Source organism: Propithecus coquereli, unplaced genomic scaffold, assembly GCF_000956105.1.
Source record: "Propithecus coquereli isolate 6110/MARCELLA unplaced genomic scaffold, Pcoq_1.0 Scaffold73, whole genome shotgun sequence".
Taxonomy (NCBI): Eukaryota; Metazoa; Chordata; class Mammalia; order Primates; family Indriidae; genus Propithecus; species Propithecus coquereli.
Genome location: NW_012153396.1, coordinates 7660045 through 7675147, shown reverse-complemented (window position 1 = coordinate 7675147; position 15103 = coordinate 7660045). Strand labels below are relative to the sequence as shown.

Below are 15103 nucleotides of genomic sequence, written 5' to 3'. Positions count from 1 at the left end.
AATCGGTAAAATTCAAAGGTGACCAGTGATTCATAAAAAAGTCAAGCTTTGAAAAATACATCTTTAGAACAGGGTAACTGCTATGAATACACACCCAAGAATGTAAGAGTCTCTGAAGCATGTGTTTGATAACTCCTTAGCACTGTTAGGAAGTGCACAAGTGGGCTTTTCTGCTTCCTGAATGTATAAATGCCAAGGATGTCACTTGGCTCCTACTGAAACACAGGACATGCTTAAACCAAGAAATGTTTGTTGAATAAATAAATGCTCACATTACAGTGGAGGCTGTCTATAATGTATGCATTTACTTTTTCAATAAACATTTCTTAATTAAATAACTCATAGGTAGTACTTGAAAACCTACCATGTGCCAGGCACTGTCCCCAGGGGCCAGGGACACAGAGCCCTTGTCCTCATTGAGCTTATATTCCAGTTTGGAAGACATATAACTAAGACAAGATAATTTAAACAGCAGTAAGTACGGGGAGACAAATAGTGTCCAGTGGTGACGGGTGTGACGGGCGGTGGAAGGGAAGCTACGTGAGGTTGGGGGCTTGGAAAGGCCTCTGTGAGAAGAGACTGAATAATGGGATGGAGCCTAGGATGACTGAGAAACATGGGAGTGCAGAGAGCACAGGGAAGCCCAGTAGGGCAGGAATGAGGAGAGCAGGTGCCCCCCAGGTGATGTGGGGCCAGGAAGGCTGAGGTAAGGAAAAAAAGACATTCTCTAAGAAAGACATCTGCACTCAAACGTTTACGGCAGCACAATTCACAATTGCAAAGATGCGGAAACAACCCAAGTGCCCATCAACACATGAGTGGATTAATAAAATGTGGTATATGTACACCATGGAGTACTACTCAGCCAAAAAAAAACAATGGTGAACTAGCTAGCATCTCTTATGCTATCCTGGATAGAGCTTGAGCCCATCCTTCAAAGTGAGGTATCATAAGAATGAAAAAACAAGCACCACATGTACTCACCATCAAATTGGTACTAACTGATCAACACTAAGGTGCTCACAAGATAATAATATTCACCTGGTGCTGGTCAGGTAGAGGGGTGGGAGGTTAAACTCACAACTAATGGATGTAGAGCGCACTGTATGGGGGAAGGGCACGCTTGTAGTCCTGGCTTGGGCGAGGCAAAGGTATGATATATAACCAAAATGTTTGTACTCCCATAATATTCTGAAATAAAAAAGAGAATCTGCATTTTATTCTAAGTGCAATGCAGAGCCACAAGCGAGCAGGTTTTAGGGGAGCAGTTTGTCCGAAGTATACCACATGCCAAACGCTGCTGGGTTAGGGGGTCTGGAGGCCATAAGAATGCGCCACACGGACCTGCAGCTACGGGGAGTGTGATTGACCGAGACCCCCAGCATCAGGCTCTGACACCTATCACCCTGCTATGGCCAAGGCCACACCTTCCCAGGACTGACCACGGCTAATGACGGACTGAGGCGGGGTACTACGGCTGACCCACCCCTGGGACGCAGGGGACTCCTCTGCCAGCAGACATCCGCTCAGAGACTCCTGGACGGTCTTGCAGAGCAGTCACCCAGCCTTCCTTCCCTCTCTTCCACTGCCCTGTATCCATGGTCGTTCACGCCTCCTCTGGCTTCCTCCCCATTTTCTGTCACAGACAGCTCCACTCACACAGCCCTTGCTTATGTAATCACCGTCCTATTTCCTGCAGAACCTGGACTAACTCAGAGGCTACAGAGACAACTAACAAAATCCTTGAATTCAGGAGCTTAAAATTCCATTAAATGAAGCTTCCGTGCGAATAAAAAATAGCAACAGAATGACTACAATAATAATTATAAATATGTAATTATAATCATGGTAATACTACAATCCTATAATAATAATAAAAGTATGTGCACAATACAGTGCCATAAAAAAGAAAGCTAAAGTATCATGGGGGAAGGTAGTCAGTGAGGGAATGCTTAAACTAGAGCTTGAATATTTTGTGCATAGATAGTGGGTAGAATGGGGCATTTTAGGCAGTGTGCACACATTCTAGTGTGTGCAAAGGCCCTGGGCCATGAACCTGCCATGCCTGCAGGGCCCTCCAGCTTTATTTACTGTCCAGGAGTACAGAATCTAGACTAATCGGAAAAGGCTACAGAACTAGGCATGCCACAGAGTCCAGGGCTTTGGTTTAGAAAATAAGAAGCTTGTGAGATAACAAGGCAGGATGGTGAATTTGCCTTCTAGAAGGGTCTATGTGGTGAACATGAAGAGAAAGCATCCTCCATTAGGGCTTTGTATAAAATATAAACTCTAATACACTCTTTTGACCCAAACTCTGACTTACAGTAATCCACCTACTGTTGTATTTCCAGAGGAATTCCAGTCTCTTCGCTTGTCCTTTTCTCCAAACCTGGATGACTACAACCCAGATATCCCTGAGTGGAGGAGGGACATCAGCCGAGTCATCAAAAAATCCCTGGTGGAAGTGAGTGCAAACAGTTCCTTCTCTTGCCTGGGTACATTTCCCCTCTGTCCTTGAAGAATTTCATGGAGAGGGGACCTTTGTGCAAAGAAATGACAGGAAAGAGCTGGAACCCGTGGGAAGTCAGTCAGTCTGAGATCTGCACAGCGGAGCCCCACACCAGCAGACGGATTGTTGGAAACCATGGACAAACATGGGGCCCTTGCCCACTGTGAGGGTTGTTCCGCTTAGAGAAGAAGGTCGTGGATGCTTGTGATAGTTGTATGTATAGCAGAGTTCACGATCAGGCCATTAGTGAGTGTAAGATCAGCTTCTGTGCGTGACAATGGAGGGACACAGTGTGTAAGTGTCCCCAAGGGTGAGCACAGTTAGTAAGAGTGGTCTTAGGTTCCAGCTCCACAACTGTGAGCCTGACATTACAGTGAGCTTTCAGTACGTGACGGTTAGTCATATTTCTATCTCCCAGTTCTTTTAAAGACACTTCTCTCCTATAACAGCCCCACAAAGGAATTATTACCCTCATTTTGTAGGTGAGGCAACCGAGGTTGAGAGAGGTTAAGTAACTTGCCTAAACTCTCCCAACTACAAAAGTGAAGTGAGGGGCCTGAGTCCAATGTCTGGGTTTTTACCTTTGCAACACAGCCTCCCAAGGTTTCTGAGAGAATAAGGTGGTGTGGTTTATCCCTCTCTAAGCAAACGTCACTGACAACTGGAGAAGACACCACCTTTTAGGCACATCCCCCCTGCGCATTCTGATACCAAACTTCAGGTTCTTGGTCCCCGAGTCAATAGAAATTGACATGAGACTGCAAAGATTTAGGCAGACAAGGCTTAATTTGAGGCTTTTGCTTGAAAAAAAGGGGAGACAGTGCTGGTTAAGAAGCAACCAGACTGGCTCTCTGAACACAGAGCTGGAGAACTTTTAAAGGGTAGAAAGAGAGAAAGTTTAGCACCAGCACTGAAATCATAGCATGTAGAGGCGGGGTTTTATTGGCATCTGCCCCCCTCCAGTAATCATGCTTCTTCATGCATCACATGTTTAGTTAGCATGTTAAATTTCCACTCTTGGGCATGACTTTTAGCATTAAAATGAGGGAAAAGGTCTATCAGTGGTCAACTTTGGGCTTCATCTTGGCAGCAACCGGTTTGTACTGGCTTTAACTGGGGCACAGTTGCCACCTCCTGTTAAAGAAAGCAGAACTACCTCCTACTGAAGCTGGTGTTAATTCTTTCAAGGCTTTTTGTCAGTGTTGTAAGCAGACTTAAGCTTTGGCTCAAGGCTCAGGCAGGTGGCCAAAGTCCACTTCCAATACCATCTCAATTCCACTTTCATGAGTGAGCCACTCACGGGGCTGCTTGAGCTTATTGCACACACGCAGAAAATCAGAGATGAGTTACATTTTCCTGGAGCATCTTCTTAGCCCCAGAAGAAAATCAATTTAGTTTTCTGTACATTCTTCCTTACTCCCCACACATGATGCCACATGACACAAAAAGATGGTGGGATAAAGGTGTTCAGATAACCTCTGCTCAGAAAAGACATCTCTCATCCAGCCTCTTGGCAAAGAGCTGGTCTTTGCCATCTTCATGCCATTGCCTTTGTTGATATTTATTTAGCTCTTACAATATTCTAGGCGCTCCTTTCAGTGCTTTGCAATATTTAATACATTTAATACCCAAAGTAAGCTCGTGGTGTTGGAACTGTGTATTCCCTCTCATTTTGCAGGTGAAGAAACTGAACGTAGAGATATTAGGTAACTTTTTCAAGGTTGTACGGTTAAGAGTCAGGTTCTGGAGTCAGGACGGCAAGGTGTAAATCTTGATTTTGTGGTTTCCTACCCTCTCCACTTTACTGCCATCCATTACCTTATTCCAAGGAGAAACAGGTGTGGATGAAACAGTGGTGTGGAAAGGAGGGATTCGCATATGCCTTTGCGCACCTCTGTTTCCATGGTATCTGTGACATTATTGGTAGTAAACACTTTGGCCACCAGGAGGCACAGCTGCTAGACTACAGGCCTACCTGGAATAGGCCTCTCTGCCCTTGGAGCCATCTGTCCCTGGTGTGACAACTGGTTTCTCTCATTCATTGTCCAAGAGAGATGGCTTACATCCTTCAATGAACCCACTTCCCACCTCTTTTTGTCTGCAGCCTTCTAGGGACCCATGTCCCCACAGGTCTGCCAGGCAGCTGTCTAACTCCTCCAGGTGATTTATCAACAAGGCATTAGCTGAGCAATGACCAGCCTTCCAAGGTGATTTATCTCCACACTTACTGTCTAGAGATCGGATGCCCCGGCCCTCCACCTTTCTAACAGCTGTCCAGTAGGCTAGAAACTACTGCTCATCAGTGTTTCTAGGCTGCTGCATAGCATAATCAGCTAAATACAGAATACACAGGATGGCTCGACATTTCTCAGGGGAAGGTTGTAGCAACGGTGGTGGTGAGGTTAATACCTTCCAAGTCCCAAGGCTCTCTAGTTACCCAATCCCAACAGGCAGCTGACCCAGCCCTGGTTCCCAGCATCCAACCCTCTCTTTGAGATCAGCAATTACACTTGACCACTTGTGCCCTAAGGGACCCCATTGCTGTGTACTCTAACAAACACTATGAGAGGTACAACTTAGAGTCAGCTTATCCACAGTTTTTTTGGTTTTTTTCCCAACCAATGAAAAAAAAAAATTGGGGGGAAAATGGGTAACGTTTTCCCAACAAAATGGCCTTTGCCAACGAAAATTCAAAAAGAAAACCTTAAATGAAAGGCAATCAAGAAAAAATTTTGCAAAGAAAGAAGAAGAATCCGAAAAAAACCCCGAAGTTAAAAACAAAGAAGGGCAAAAAAAAACCGGGGGGTAACCGGAAGAAGAACCGGGGGCCGGAAAGGGCCGGAAAAAAAAAACAAAAAACAACGGGTAACAAAAAAAGCCTCACAACCCCAACAATCATCCCGAAGAACAAGCAACCCCCAAGTTGCCCGGAACCAACGGTCAACCCTCCCAAAAGTAACAACCTTCCCGGGGGGGAAAAAAAAACGCAACCCCCAAAAAAAACCCCGGTCAAGGAAAAGCCTGGCCACCTAACCCCCAAGAAGGCCAAGGGCAAAAGCCTCCAACGCCCGGGTCCAAGGCAAGCCAACTTCCAAAGGGGCCCAAAACCGAAGAAGAAACGGGGCAAGTAAAAAAAAGCAAGCCCAGCCCAACCCAAATTAACAAAAACCCGAAAAGCCCCTCCAACCCCCCAAGGGGGCCCCTGAAAACGCCAGTGGGCCTAACTGGCAACCCAAACAACCCCCCGCCCAAGCCCAACTCCCTCCCCCGGGGGGTGGTCCCAAAAACAACCCCTAAGAAAAAACCCGCAAAACAAAACCAAAAGCAACCTCCCAAAGAACCCAACCCGGCAAAAGGCCTCAACTCAAAACGAAGAAAAAAAAAAGTCCCTCAAAAGGGTGGTGGGGGGGGGTGCAAAAAATAATATCATAAGTTACTCAGCACAATGCCAGGCACTTGGCGAGGACCCAATACATGTCATTTCTTGCTGCTTCAAAAAAGGTACCAATGTAGAATTCAAAACATACAGTCACCTAATTGGGAAATAACGAAAAATGTACTGAAATAAGTGGGCTTTAAGATGACTCATCAAGGATAAGTAGGGTTCTAGCAGCACATGTAGAGAAAAGACATTCTGGGGGAGATGGCATGCGCAAAACCATTTGCAGGAAAGCCTGGAATATTGAGAAATTGTACGTCATTCCATTTGGCTAAAGCGTAAGAGGCCTGTGTGAGTTGTAGGTAATTGGTTTGGAAAGGGAGTGTGGGACCACACTGCAGAAGGGCTTGAATGTGCACTTAATCCTGTTAGCAATGGGAGTCTTGCAAGCATCTGGACAGGGAAACGCGGTCTGAGTCAGACTGTAGAACGGTAAAGCTGGAAGTAGTAGCCCGTCTCCTGGAGATGCGGAGGCTATTGTAAATCTTAAGGGGAGAGTGCATGGGGGCTGGATTGGGATATTAACAGTGGGCATTTAAACAGGAAGAAACCAATAGGATCATGAGTGCGAAAGTCGACTTGTCAAGGTCTCACAAAATGATTAGATATGATGGGGCAGGGGAGTGTGGTGTAAGAGGTGAATGCAGGGCTTCAAGTAAGGGTATCTGGGAAAGGACTGCTTCAGTTCACCTAAATGGAGAATGAAGATTTTGCAGGTGAAAATGAGAAGTTCTTTTGTTGACATGCATGGTGGAAGTCCTGGTGAAACAACCAATGGTGTTATGAATGGCTGCTGGAGAGAGAAGCTGGGCTAGAACCACTTAGAGAGGGCTCAGGGGAAACCCTGGGATATAAGCCCAAGAGACAGCAGAGGAACGAAGACAAAGAGGAATTCCTTGAGTGATATATCTATGATTTTCTCAGAAGACTCAGCATGGCCAAGTGAGGGGCTCAGAGTGCTTCGGGAAACAGGGCTGAGAAGTCAGCAGGTGCCTCCTGAGGACCGTGATAGGGAAGTCCTTCTATTTAAAGAAATATAGGCACGGGGAAGATAAGCAAAGTGCTTAAGGTCTCACAGTGTTGGGCCTGGGATCAAATCGTGGACAGTCTGACTCCGGAGCCTGCACCTGTAGCCTGGTCCTGCCTCTAATGTACCTTCCTGCCTGCTGCACCCAGGCCTTTGCTTTCACGCCCCCGACTCCCATGGGTCTCCCTCCACCCCCAACCCCTGCTCCCTTCTCATTATTCTTTCTGCAGGACTTACGTGAGCCTCTGTGTCTCTCCCTCAGGCCACGGGGGTTCCAGCCCAGCACATCTTGGTGGCGGTGCTCCCTGGCTTACCCACTGCTGCCGAGCTCTTTGTCTTGCCCTATCAGGATCCAACGGGAGAAAACAAAAGGTCAGCAGACGATCTGGAGCAGGTGAGTCCCCAGGTGACATTCCAGCTTCTCTCTGCAGTCTGAGCCACACCCACTGCTAGTATGACCACCACAACAGCAGCTCAGAGGGGTCTCTGGGCTTAAGAGAAGGGGCCCCTGCTGTTTGTGGAGTCCCTGACTTTCTGGTCCTCCAATTCTCATCCATAAACTGGTGATTCTAACTAACAGACTCACCAAAAACTCATATAAGAGTATTTATTGTAGGGAATGGCTAAATTATTCACACTATGGAATACTCTACAGTGTTTATAATGAATAAATCTATGTGTACCATTGTAAAAAACTGTTTCATGGTAGTAAGTGAAAAAAAACCACAAGTAGCTGAATGACACATAGATGATGAACCCATTTAGGTCTTACTTATCACAAATGTTGTGAGAATCAAATGACATGATATGCATATCTTTTTTAAAAGACACAACTTTTATACAAATCATTGATTCTTTTATGATCTAATTTGTGTTTATAATAAATGAGTAATATTGGCTCCAGGACACCTCCACGGGCTCTGTGGGGGTTCACTTTCTCCTCATCTCCACCACCTGCTGGGGCATTAGAGAGAGAGAGAGATTGTGTGTGTGTGTGTGTGTGTGTGTGTGTGTGTGTGTTTCTCTCTCCCCCCTGCCCACCTTGGTCTCCTTTTCTTCCGTTTCCTCTTTTAAACTTCGAAAGACTCTCCCGTCTCTGTGGTGGGGATTATTATGTTGTTCTTCTTCATCCATTCAGTTAAAATGATCAGTCTTGGTCTAGTTGTCCTTTTAAAGACCAGATGATTTCAGTTTCTCAGTTCTTCCAGGAGGATAGATCAAAAGTAGGATTCCTCTCAGCTACTAAATAAATACTGGCTATTCTCTCTCCAGCACTTGAAGCTTTTCTATTTACTTTGAATAAACCCATAATCTAGCCTCATAATCTCTAGTCTTCCAAGATGGCAAGAGAACATTCTACAGCAGCATTATTAACAACAACTCCAATTTATGGCGTGGCCCACCTCCTGGCACACACAGCCCTTTCAACTGCCACTTTCTCACTTGGCAGAAGACTCATGTCTATAATGTTCTCTGTGTTCAAGCAATGAAGGACAGAGCTGCCACAGAAAGCTCTGTTGAACCGCGTTTCCAAGTGGTAAGTGGAGTTGAAGAGTGGGCAGCAGGTAATCTTCCAGATGTGCATCTGATCTCCCTGCTCCCAGCTTCCCATCGTATCTACGGATTATCATCTGTGCTGCAATTTGGTGGGAGAAAGAATGGGTTATTTCTTAACACAGCACTGCCAAGAACTTACAGAGGGAACAGATTTCTACCCAAGGCTTTTACATACAAATATTTGCAGTTGTTCCTCCTCTGGAATCTTACTCATTTTCCATGAAATCTAGGTTATAATTTTTCAAGTATGGAAGGGGATACAGATTTAGAGTCATCTTTTTTCCTAGGTACCACATCATCTGTGCGTCGTTATTTCTCACGTTTTCCATTTTTCTCTAAAAGTGTAATATTTTCTGCATGATTATTTAAGGTGAAATTTGGAAAGAAACATCTTATATTTACTTGTGGAAGTATCTTGCTTTGACTGTCTGTTTTCTCTAGGTTTCCTTTCATTCTCTGTCTCTTCTGGGTGCTTCCTTCAAAGGCATTCTCAGAGAGCTGAGTGATGGTCCCCAAAGCAGCCTGTATCAGTCATCGATGAACCATCTAATCAGAGAACTGAAAGCAATTGGCTTGTTTGAAGGCCATGTGACTTAGCATTTGGCTCACATGTAGGGAGTCTAGCCATTCGAGTAGAAAGAACATAGGTTTAGATAAATATAAGCCAGGTTTCTAGTTTCATCTCTGATTTTTTGTGTCTGTTTCATAGATGAGAAAAATGAGGACCAGAAAAGTTATATAATTTAACAGAAGTCTTACTCATCTCATGGGGTGTTTGAAAGGATTAAAGAAATGATATAGCAAAGTACTTGGCCTAGACTGTATGATGAATAATGGTAGATAGAGAATGGTTACATCTGTGCTTGTTGTATGATAAGAAGAAGTGTGGAAAATGACAAAAAAATGTTTAGGACTATTAAGTAGACTGGTATCGTCAAGGATGTGTGGAAGAGAGGATGGTGGGAGTAGGGAGCAAAGGATTAATGAATGGAATTACTTAACATGGAGAAGAAAACAAGAACAATAAGAAAGGGAAAGGACATATATGAATGGTATGAGCTGATTTAAGTTATGCAGATTTATAGCAGTAAAGAAAAATAAAGTATCAAGCTAGAGATTGTAACTTTGTTTAAGGAAATTGCTAGTGTATCAGCCTCTTCCAGGACTCAAGCTAAAGTAAATACAGTGACCATACAACTGCCAAACCAAGCATGTCAGAAATTAGTGTCTTAGTTGTGAAGAACATTACTGCCCTGATTAAAAAGTACAGCAATGAAATCAATTTGTAAAAAAGGCACATGTCTAAACCCTGTGCAACAGGGACTGCCCCCTGGAAACCTGTAGTTCTTAATGTAGGAGGGACCTTTAATCTTTCTCTGTGACTCAGTCACTTAAACAACTTTAGGGGAAAAAATGAATTTATGAATTCGTTTAATGGAGAAGTGCAGAGATACAGTTCAGGCATGGATGAATTCAGAGCCCGTCAAAAGTGTCAACGAATTTCTTACCTCTCTCCCTTTCTCTGCATCTGTTTTCCTTGTGATGATATGGAAAGTTGGCCTGAGAATGAAGCCAACACATAGGAAAACAAGGAGAGACACAGGACTCCCCAGCTTCTATTTAGCCGTTTTATCAACCACATCCAAAAGACAGTACCCCTCTTCTGATAGCATCAGCAAGAGCCCCAGGTACACAATTTTTATGCTCCGACCTGGGTGAAGTGGCATCTCTCCAGCAGTCCCTTGCAGTCATGGGGATAGAGAGCTGTCAGTGACAACCTCAGATGTTTTATACCTTCCCTGAACCAAATGGAACAAGAGTGGAGAAGGACATGATTCCTCAAAGAAAAATGTGAGGAAGGGAGGAGTGCTGGGCGGGCAAAAGCAACTGACTTCCATCATAAGAAATTAAACAGAAATCTAAGACAAATGCAAAGCAAACCCAAACAGCAGAAGTGAACCCTCTCCTTTGAAGGCTGCTCTCTGAATCTCAGCTGAAACTTGGAAAGGGCTTTTCTTATCCCCTCTCTTCATGCCCTGGCCCCTTTCTTATAAAAATGTGGTACAGAACCCCCAGCAGAGGAAGAACTGGGACCCTGGCCAAATGGCCTCTACAGGATGGGAGGCGAGGCCCCAGAGAAGGGCTCTGAGCTCTCCTTCCTCTCCTCGGAGAGCATTCCTGGAGAGCAGGGACGCTAGCTCTCTTGGATTGAGCTATCTTGTCTGTGAAATAAATTGAAAATTCTTTACAGTGGGGAGTACTTGACCCTGTTATCGGGATGCTGCAGGCTGGGTTAATCAAGTGGCGTCTGTCTGGGAGGATTCCACCAGTCTTATAAGATCTCTGGTGAGTGAGAAAAGGCTCTCTCGCCCTTAGTTGGCCTCATCCAGGCAGCACGTGGATGGAGCAGGACTGGAGCATCCAGTCCAAGATGCTCCAGGACTGGAGCAAGCCCTGCTCCTCCAACATTGCACTCCCTTGCTCCTCTCAGAGTCCTCAGGGCTCAGCAGATTTGTATTGGGCTCTCCTGGAGGGAGGAAAGACCACCAAGCTCTATGGAGATGTTTTGTGATGCTGTGCTGGGGAGATAAGGAGCCTACAGGGTGTTGTCTTTCAGAATCCTTAAAGGGCATGAGAACATTGAAAAGGAGCAAAAACAACTGTGGGAAAAGTGTCGACCACAAACAATATATTTTCTCATTGGCTGTTTATATTACCATACCCATTTGACAGATGCAGAACCCGAAATCTGAGGAAGAAATCAGATCTTAAAATAGAATCATCCACTGGCAGCTTTTTAAGAAATTAAAGATTTATTGTGACATGTAATTAATAATCTCAGACTGTTTTCTATATGTCCACATAGTGTATCTGGCAGTCCAGATTTTTTACCATGGAGAGTTGAATTATAAAATTACTCTGGGGTTTACAAGGAAGGTAACTGAAGTAGAAAAACTATAACTGAAGGTAGAGTAGGTAAGATTTGGACCAAAACAAATATGGCAGGAGACAGAAGCTTAAAGCTGGTGACGGGGAAACCAAGGGAGAGAAGTGTTTATGGCCAATTTCTTCTTTCCGTACATCATCCAGGAAACTTCTCAGGCACTTCAATCAAGTTGATTCTTTTGTGCTAAGAAGGAATGGGATTGGGTGAGCTAGCGTTAACTAGAACTCAGTATTTGTCTCCATTGCTTCCCCATTATTTGATCCAGAAATCATGTTGTATGAATTGGGAAAGACGTTCCTCTGTTGAAGACAAAAGGAATTTTCCTCAACTGCTATTTGAAGAGACCTTAGTAACATGACAGGATCAGAACTGACCAACTGAGTCAGCTCTGAGGTCATTCTAGTCAAGGATGTCTCTAAACAGGACACCAGAATGCTATGTATGTTCAGTAGGATTTGCAATTTACCTACCAACTTTGGAATAAGCATTGGTATTTTGGCCCAGTGTAGCTTTATCATTGATAAATTTACCAAAGCCCATTTTGAATCTATATTTTCACCTTGTACCACTTCTTTGGGTTATGTGTTTTATACATTTACGAAAGACATGCTCTATGGTCCTTAAAAATTCTTCTTTTGTTGTGTTTCAGGGATTGCTACTTTCATTCTAATAATCTGAGAGTGTGTTTTCCCATATTGGCTTCATTAAAAATTGTTTAGATGCTGAATGTGTTCTTTGTGTGGTATTCATCACTGCTGTTGACTGAACATTTTCAGTCCACTGCCCCTTCTGGGTACACTATAGGATTGTACTCTTGAGTCTCTTCTGGTTGAGCAGAACTGCAGGACTTATTCAGGCCAGTGAGTTGGGAGCAGAAGTGATCTGTGTTGCTTCCAAGCTAAAGTATCCAAATACTAGTTCTACAACTCGAGAGCTCCTTTTTTCCCTCCTACGGTGTATGTGTGAATGGAAATGTTTGAGTTGGCTGCTCTACCAGCCTGTGTCCCTGTGTGACCTACCTGTAGGGGATATGACATGCGAACAGGTATGTCTTTGTTAATTCAAGCCCCTGAGAATTTAGAATCTTTACCTCAGCCTACCCTAGTCGATTCTGACTGTTACACTCATCTTCAACTTTTGTCAAGAAGATGAAAAGGAGAGGTGGTGTTTTCCCTGTAGCAGGTCCTTTCCACAAAATCCTTTTGATGGTAGCCTTGCTAGTATTTGTATTGAGTCCCCACTGTTCTTTTAAGTGGTAGTTTAAATTGTGTGCTGCATTTGATCAAAGGCATATTCCACCAAATAGGCAGATATCAGTAATAATATATTGTTCCTTTGGTCATGATTGTTTAGCTGAAGTAGAATAGAAAGCAGACAGTGCAAGAGGCCAGCAGAAGAGGGATGACTGTATAAAAGATAAATGAAATTTGTTGAGACAATACACTTGTCACCAGAAAGACAAAGAAATAAATTCGACTTGCTTCAGCAGGTCCAGACTCCCAGAAATCACACGTTATTTCACTTGAGTCTTTATCGGGCAAGAGTTTGTTCTTCTCACTTAGGCTATTGCTATACTTCTCTGTAGACTGCAGTTTATTCTACTCCATTCCAGCCGCAGACTCTCCCAAACATTACCAATTGTATTACCTGGCGAACAGAATGTGGCCATCCTGTTAGAAATTGCCTATTCCTAGCCCATATTGGTCATTGAACATCAGAGCTGGCGTTTTAAATTGTGTGCTTCACAGATGAGTGAGAGATGGCAGAATAATGAATGAAATGCTGCGTTTTTTCCATCTCCTAAACCCACTCTGCCAGACGTCTCTGCACATATCTTTTGCCATCACTCTATTTGTCAACCAGTTCAAGTAAAATGTTTTCAGTGGGAAATGCCCTAGGATTAGGAGTCAAACAAAGCTGTAGTCTGGTCTCAACTTTTCAAATATTAACTGGGTAAACTTTGGCATTTCTTTTAAGCTCCATGTTCCTTTCCATGGAGATACCAGCACTAACACCTAAGCTATACGGTGTTAGAACAAATAGAAAGAAATAAGCAACTTTACCAAAATAATGTTCAATGCATATATAATATACTTTAAAATATATATAACAACTCATGATCTGATGAAAATAATACAGGATAAACACTTCTGCAAGTGGCATGGAAATGATTTAAAATACTGTGAAAATCTGTCAACAGTTTCGTACTCATTTATTTGAGTAGAAAAGTACATGGTTCTAATTGAGATTCTTCTTGTATGCAATGTAAGTTTCATTTGGTTTTCTTTCTTATACATAAGTTTTTTCCTCAAAGCTTATGTTCATTGTTGAATGTCCTTTGTTGCAAGTTAAACACATGAAACATACTTCCTATTACCAGATCATTTTTACATTTTCTGCTTAATTTTGTAAATGATACAGATTGAGCCAACTGAAGTAATGGTATAATAGGAAGTTAATTATTTTCACAAGACTTTCCCAGAGATTATACATTATAAGCATGTTGTTCTGATGAACTCTATTTTCTGGTTTAGTGATTTATATCTCTCACACTAAGAAAAAATTTTCAGGGATAAGAAATATTACTTTACCTGGTTGAAAGTGGAAAGTCTTTTTTTTTTTTAATTACAGGGGTACAAAGGTTTAGGTTACATATACTGCCTTTGCCCCACCCGAGTCAGAGCTTCAATCATGTCCATCCCCCAGACGGTGTTCACGGCACCCATTAGGTGTATATATACCCATCCCTTCCTCCCCCCTCCCACCTGCCCAACACCTGACGAATGTTACTACTATATGTGCACATAAGTGTTGATCAGTTAATACCAAATTTGACATTGGGTACATGTGGTGCTTGTTTTTCCATTCTTGAGCTACTTCTCTTAAGTAGAATGGGTTCCAGCTCTATCCAGGATAATACAAGAGGTGCTATATCACCATTGTTTTTTGTGGCTCAGTAGAACTCCATGATATACATTTACTACCTCTTATTAATCCACTCATGTGTTGATGGGCACTTGAGTTGCTTCCACATCTTTGCAATAATGAATTATATTACTATAAACATTCTAGTGCAAATGTCTGAGACAGGAACACTCATACACCGCTGGTGGAACTGCAAACTAGTACAACCTCTATGGAAAATAATATGGAGATACCTAAAAGAGCTAAAAGTACAACTACCATTTGATCCAGCAACCCCATTACTGGGTATCTACCCAAAGGAAAAAAAGAAAGTGGAAAATCTTTCTCTTACAAGTACATAGTTCCCTTTGTTCCATGTGATAGGTTCTGCAAAACAGTCCAATTCCTTAATTGCTTCTGACAAGTCTTTCATATTGAATTAAAATATTTTTTATGGCTGGGAATAGTGGCTCATGCCTGTAATACTAGCACTCTGGGAGGCTGAGGAGGGAGGATCACTTGAGCTCAGGAGTTTGAAACCAACCTGAGCAAGAGCAAGACCCCCTCTCTACTAAAAATAGAAAAATTAAACTGGGCATGGTGGTATGCACCTGTAATCCCATCTACTCGGGAGGCTGAGGCAGGAGGATCGCTTGAGCCCGGGAGTTTGAGGTTGCTGTGAGCTATGATGATGCCACTGCACTCTAGCCTGGGTGACAG

The 15103-nt window shown here is 43.4% G+C and overlaps 1 protein-coding gene across 4 annotated transcripts in view; it reads left to right on the top strand.

The window, feature by feature from the left end:
• The window catches only part of SORCS1 (sortilin-related VPS10 domain containing receptor 1), a 581564-nt gene that overhangs the window by 539927 nt on the left and 26534 nt on the right, over positions 1-15103 (top strand). For all 4 annotated transcript variants that reach the window (XM_012661649.1, XM_012661648.1, XM_012661647.1 and 1 more), the window contains exon 23: positions 7238-7369. In XM_012661649.1, the coding sequence (XP_012517103.1) occupies positions 7238-7369 (132 nt within the window). The remainder of the gene's footprint in view (positions 1-7237; positions 7370-15103) is intronic.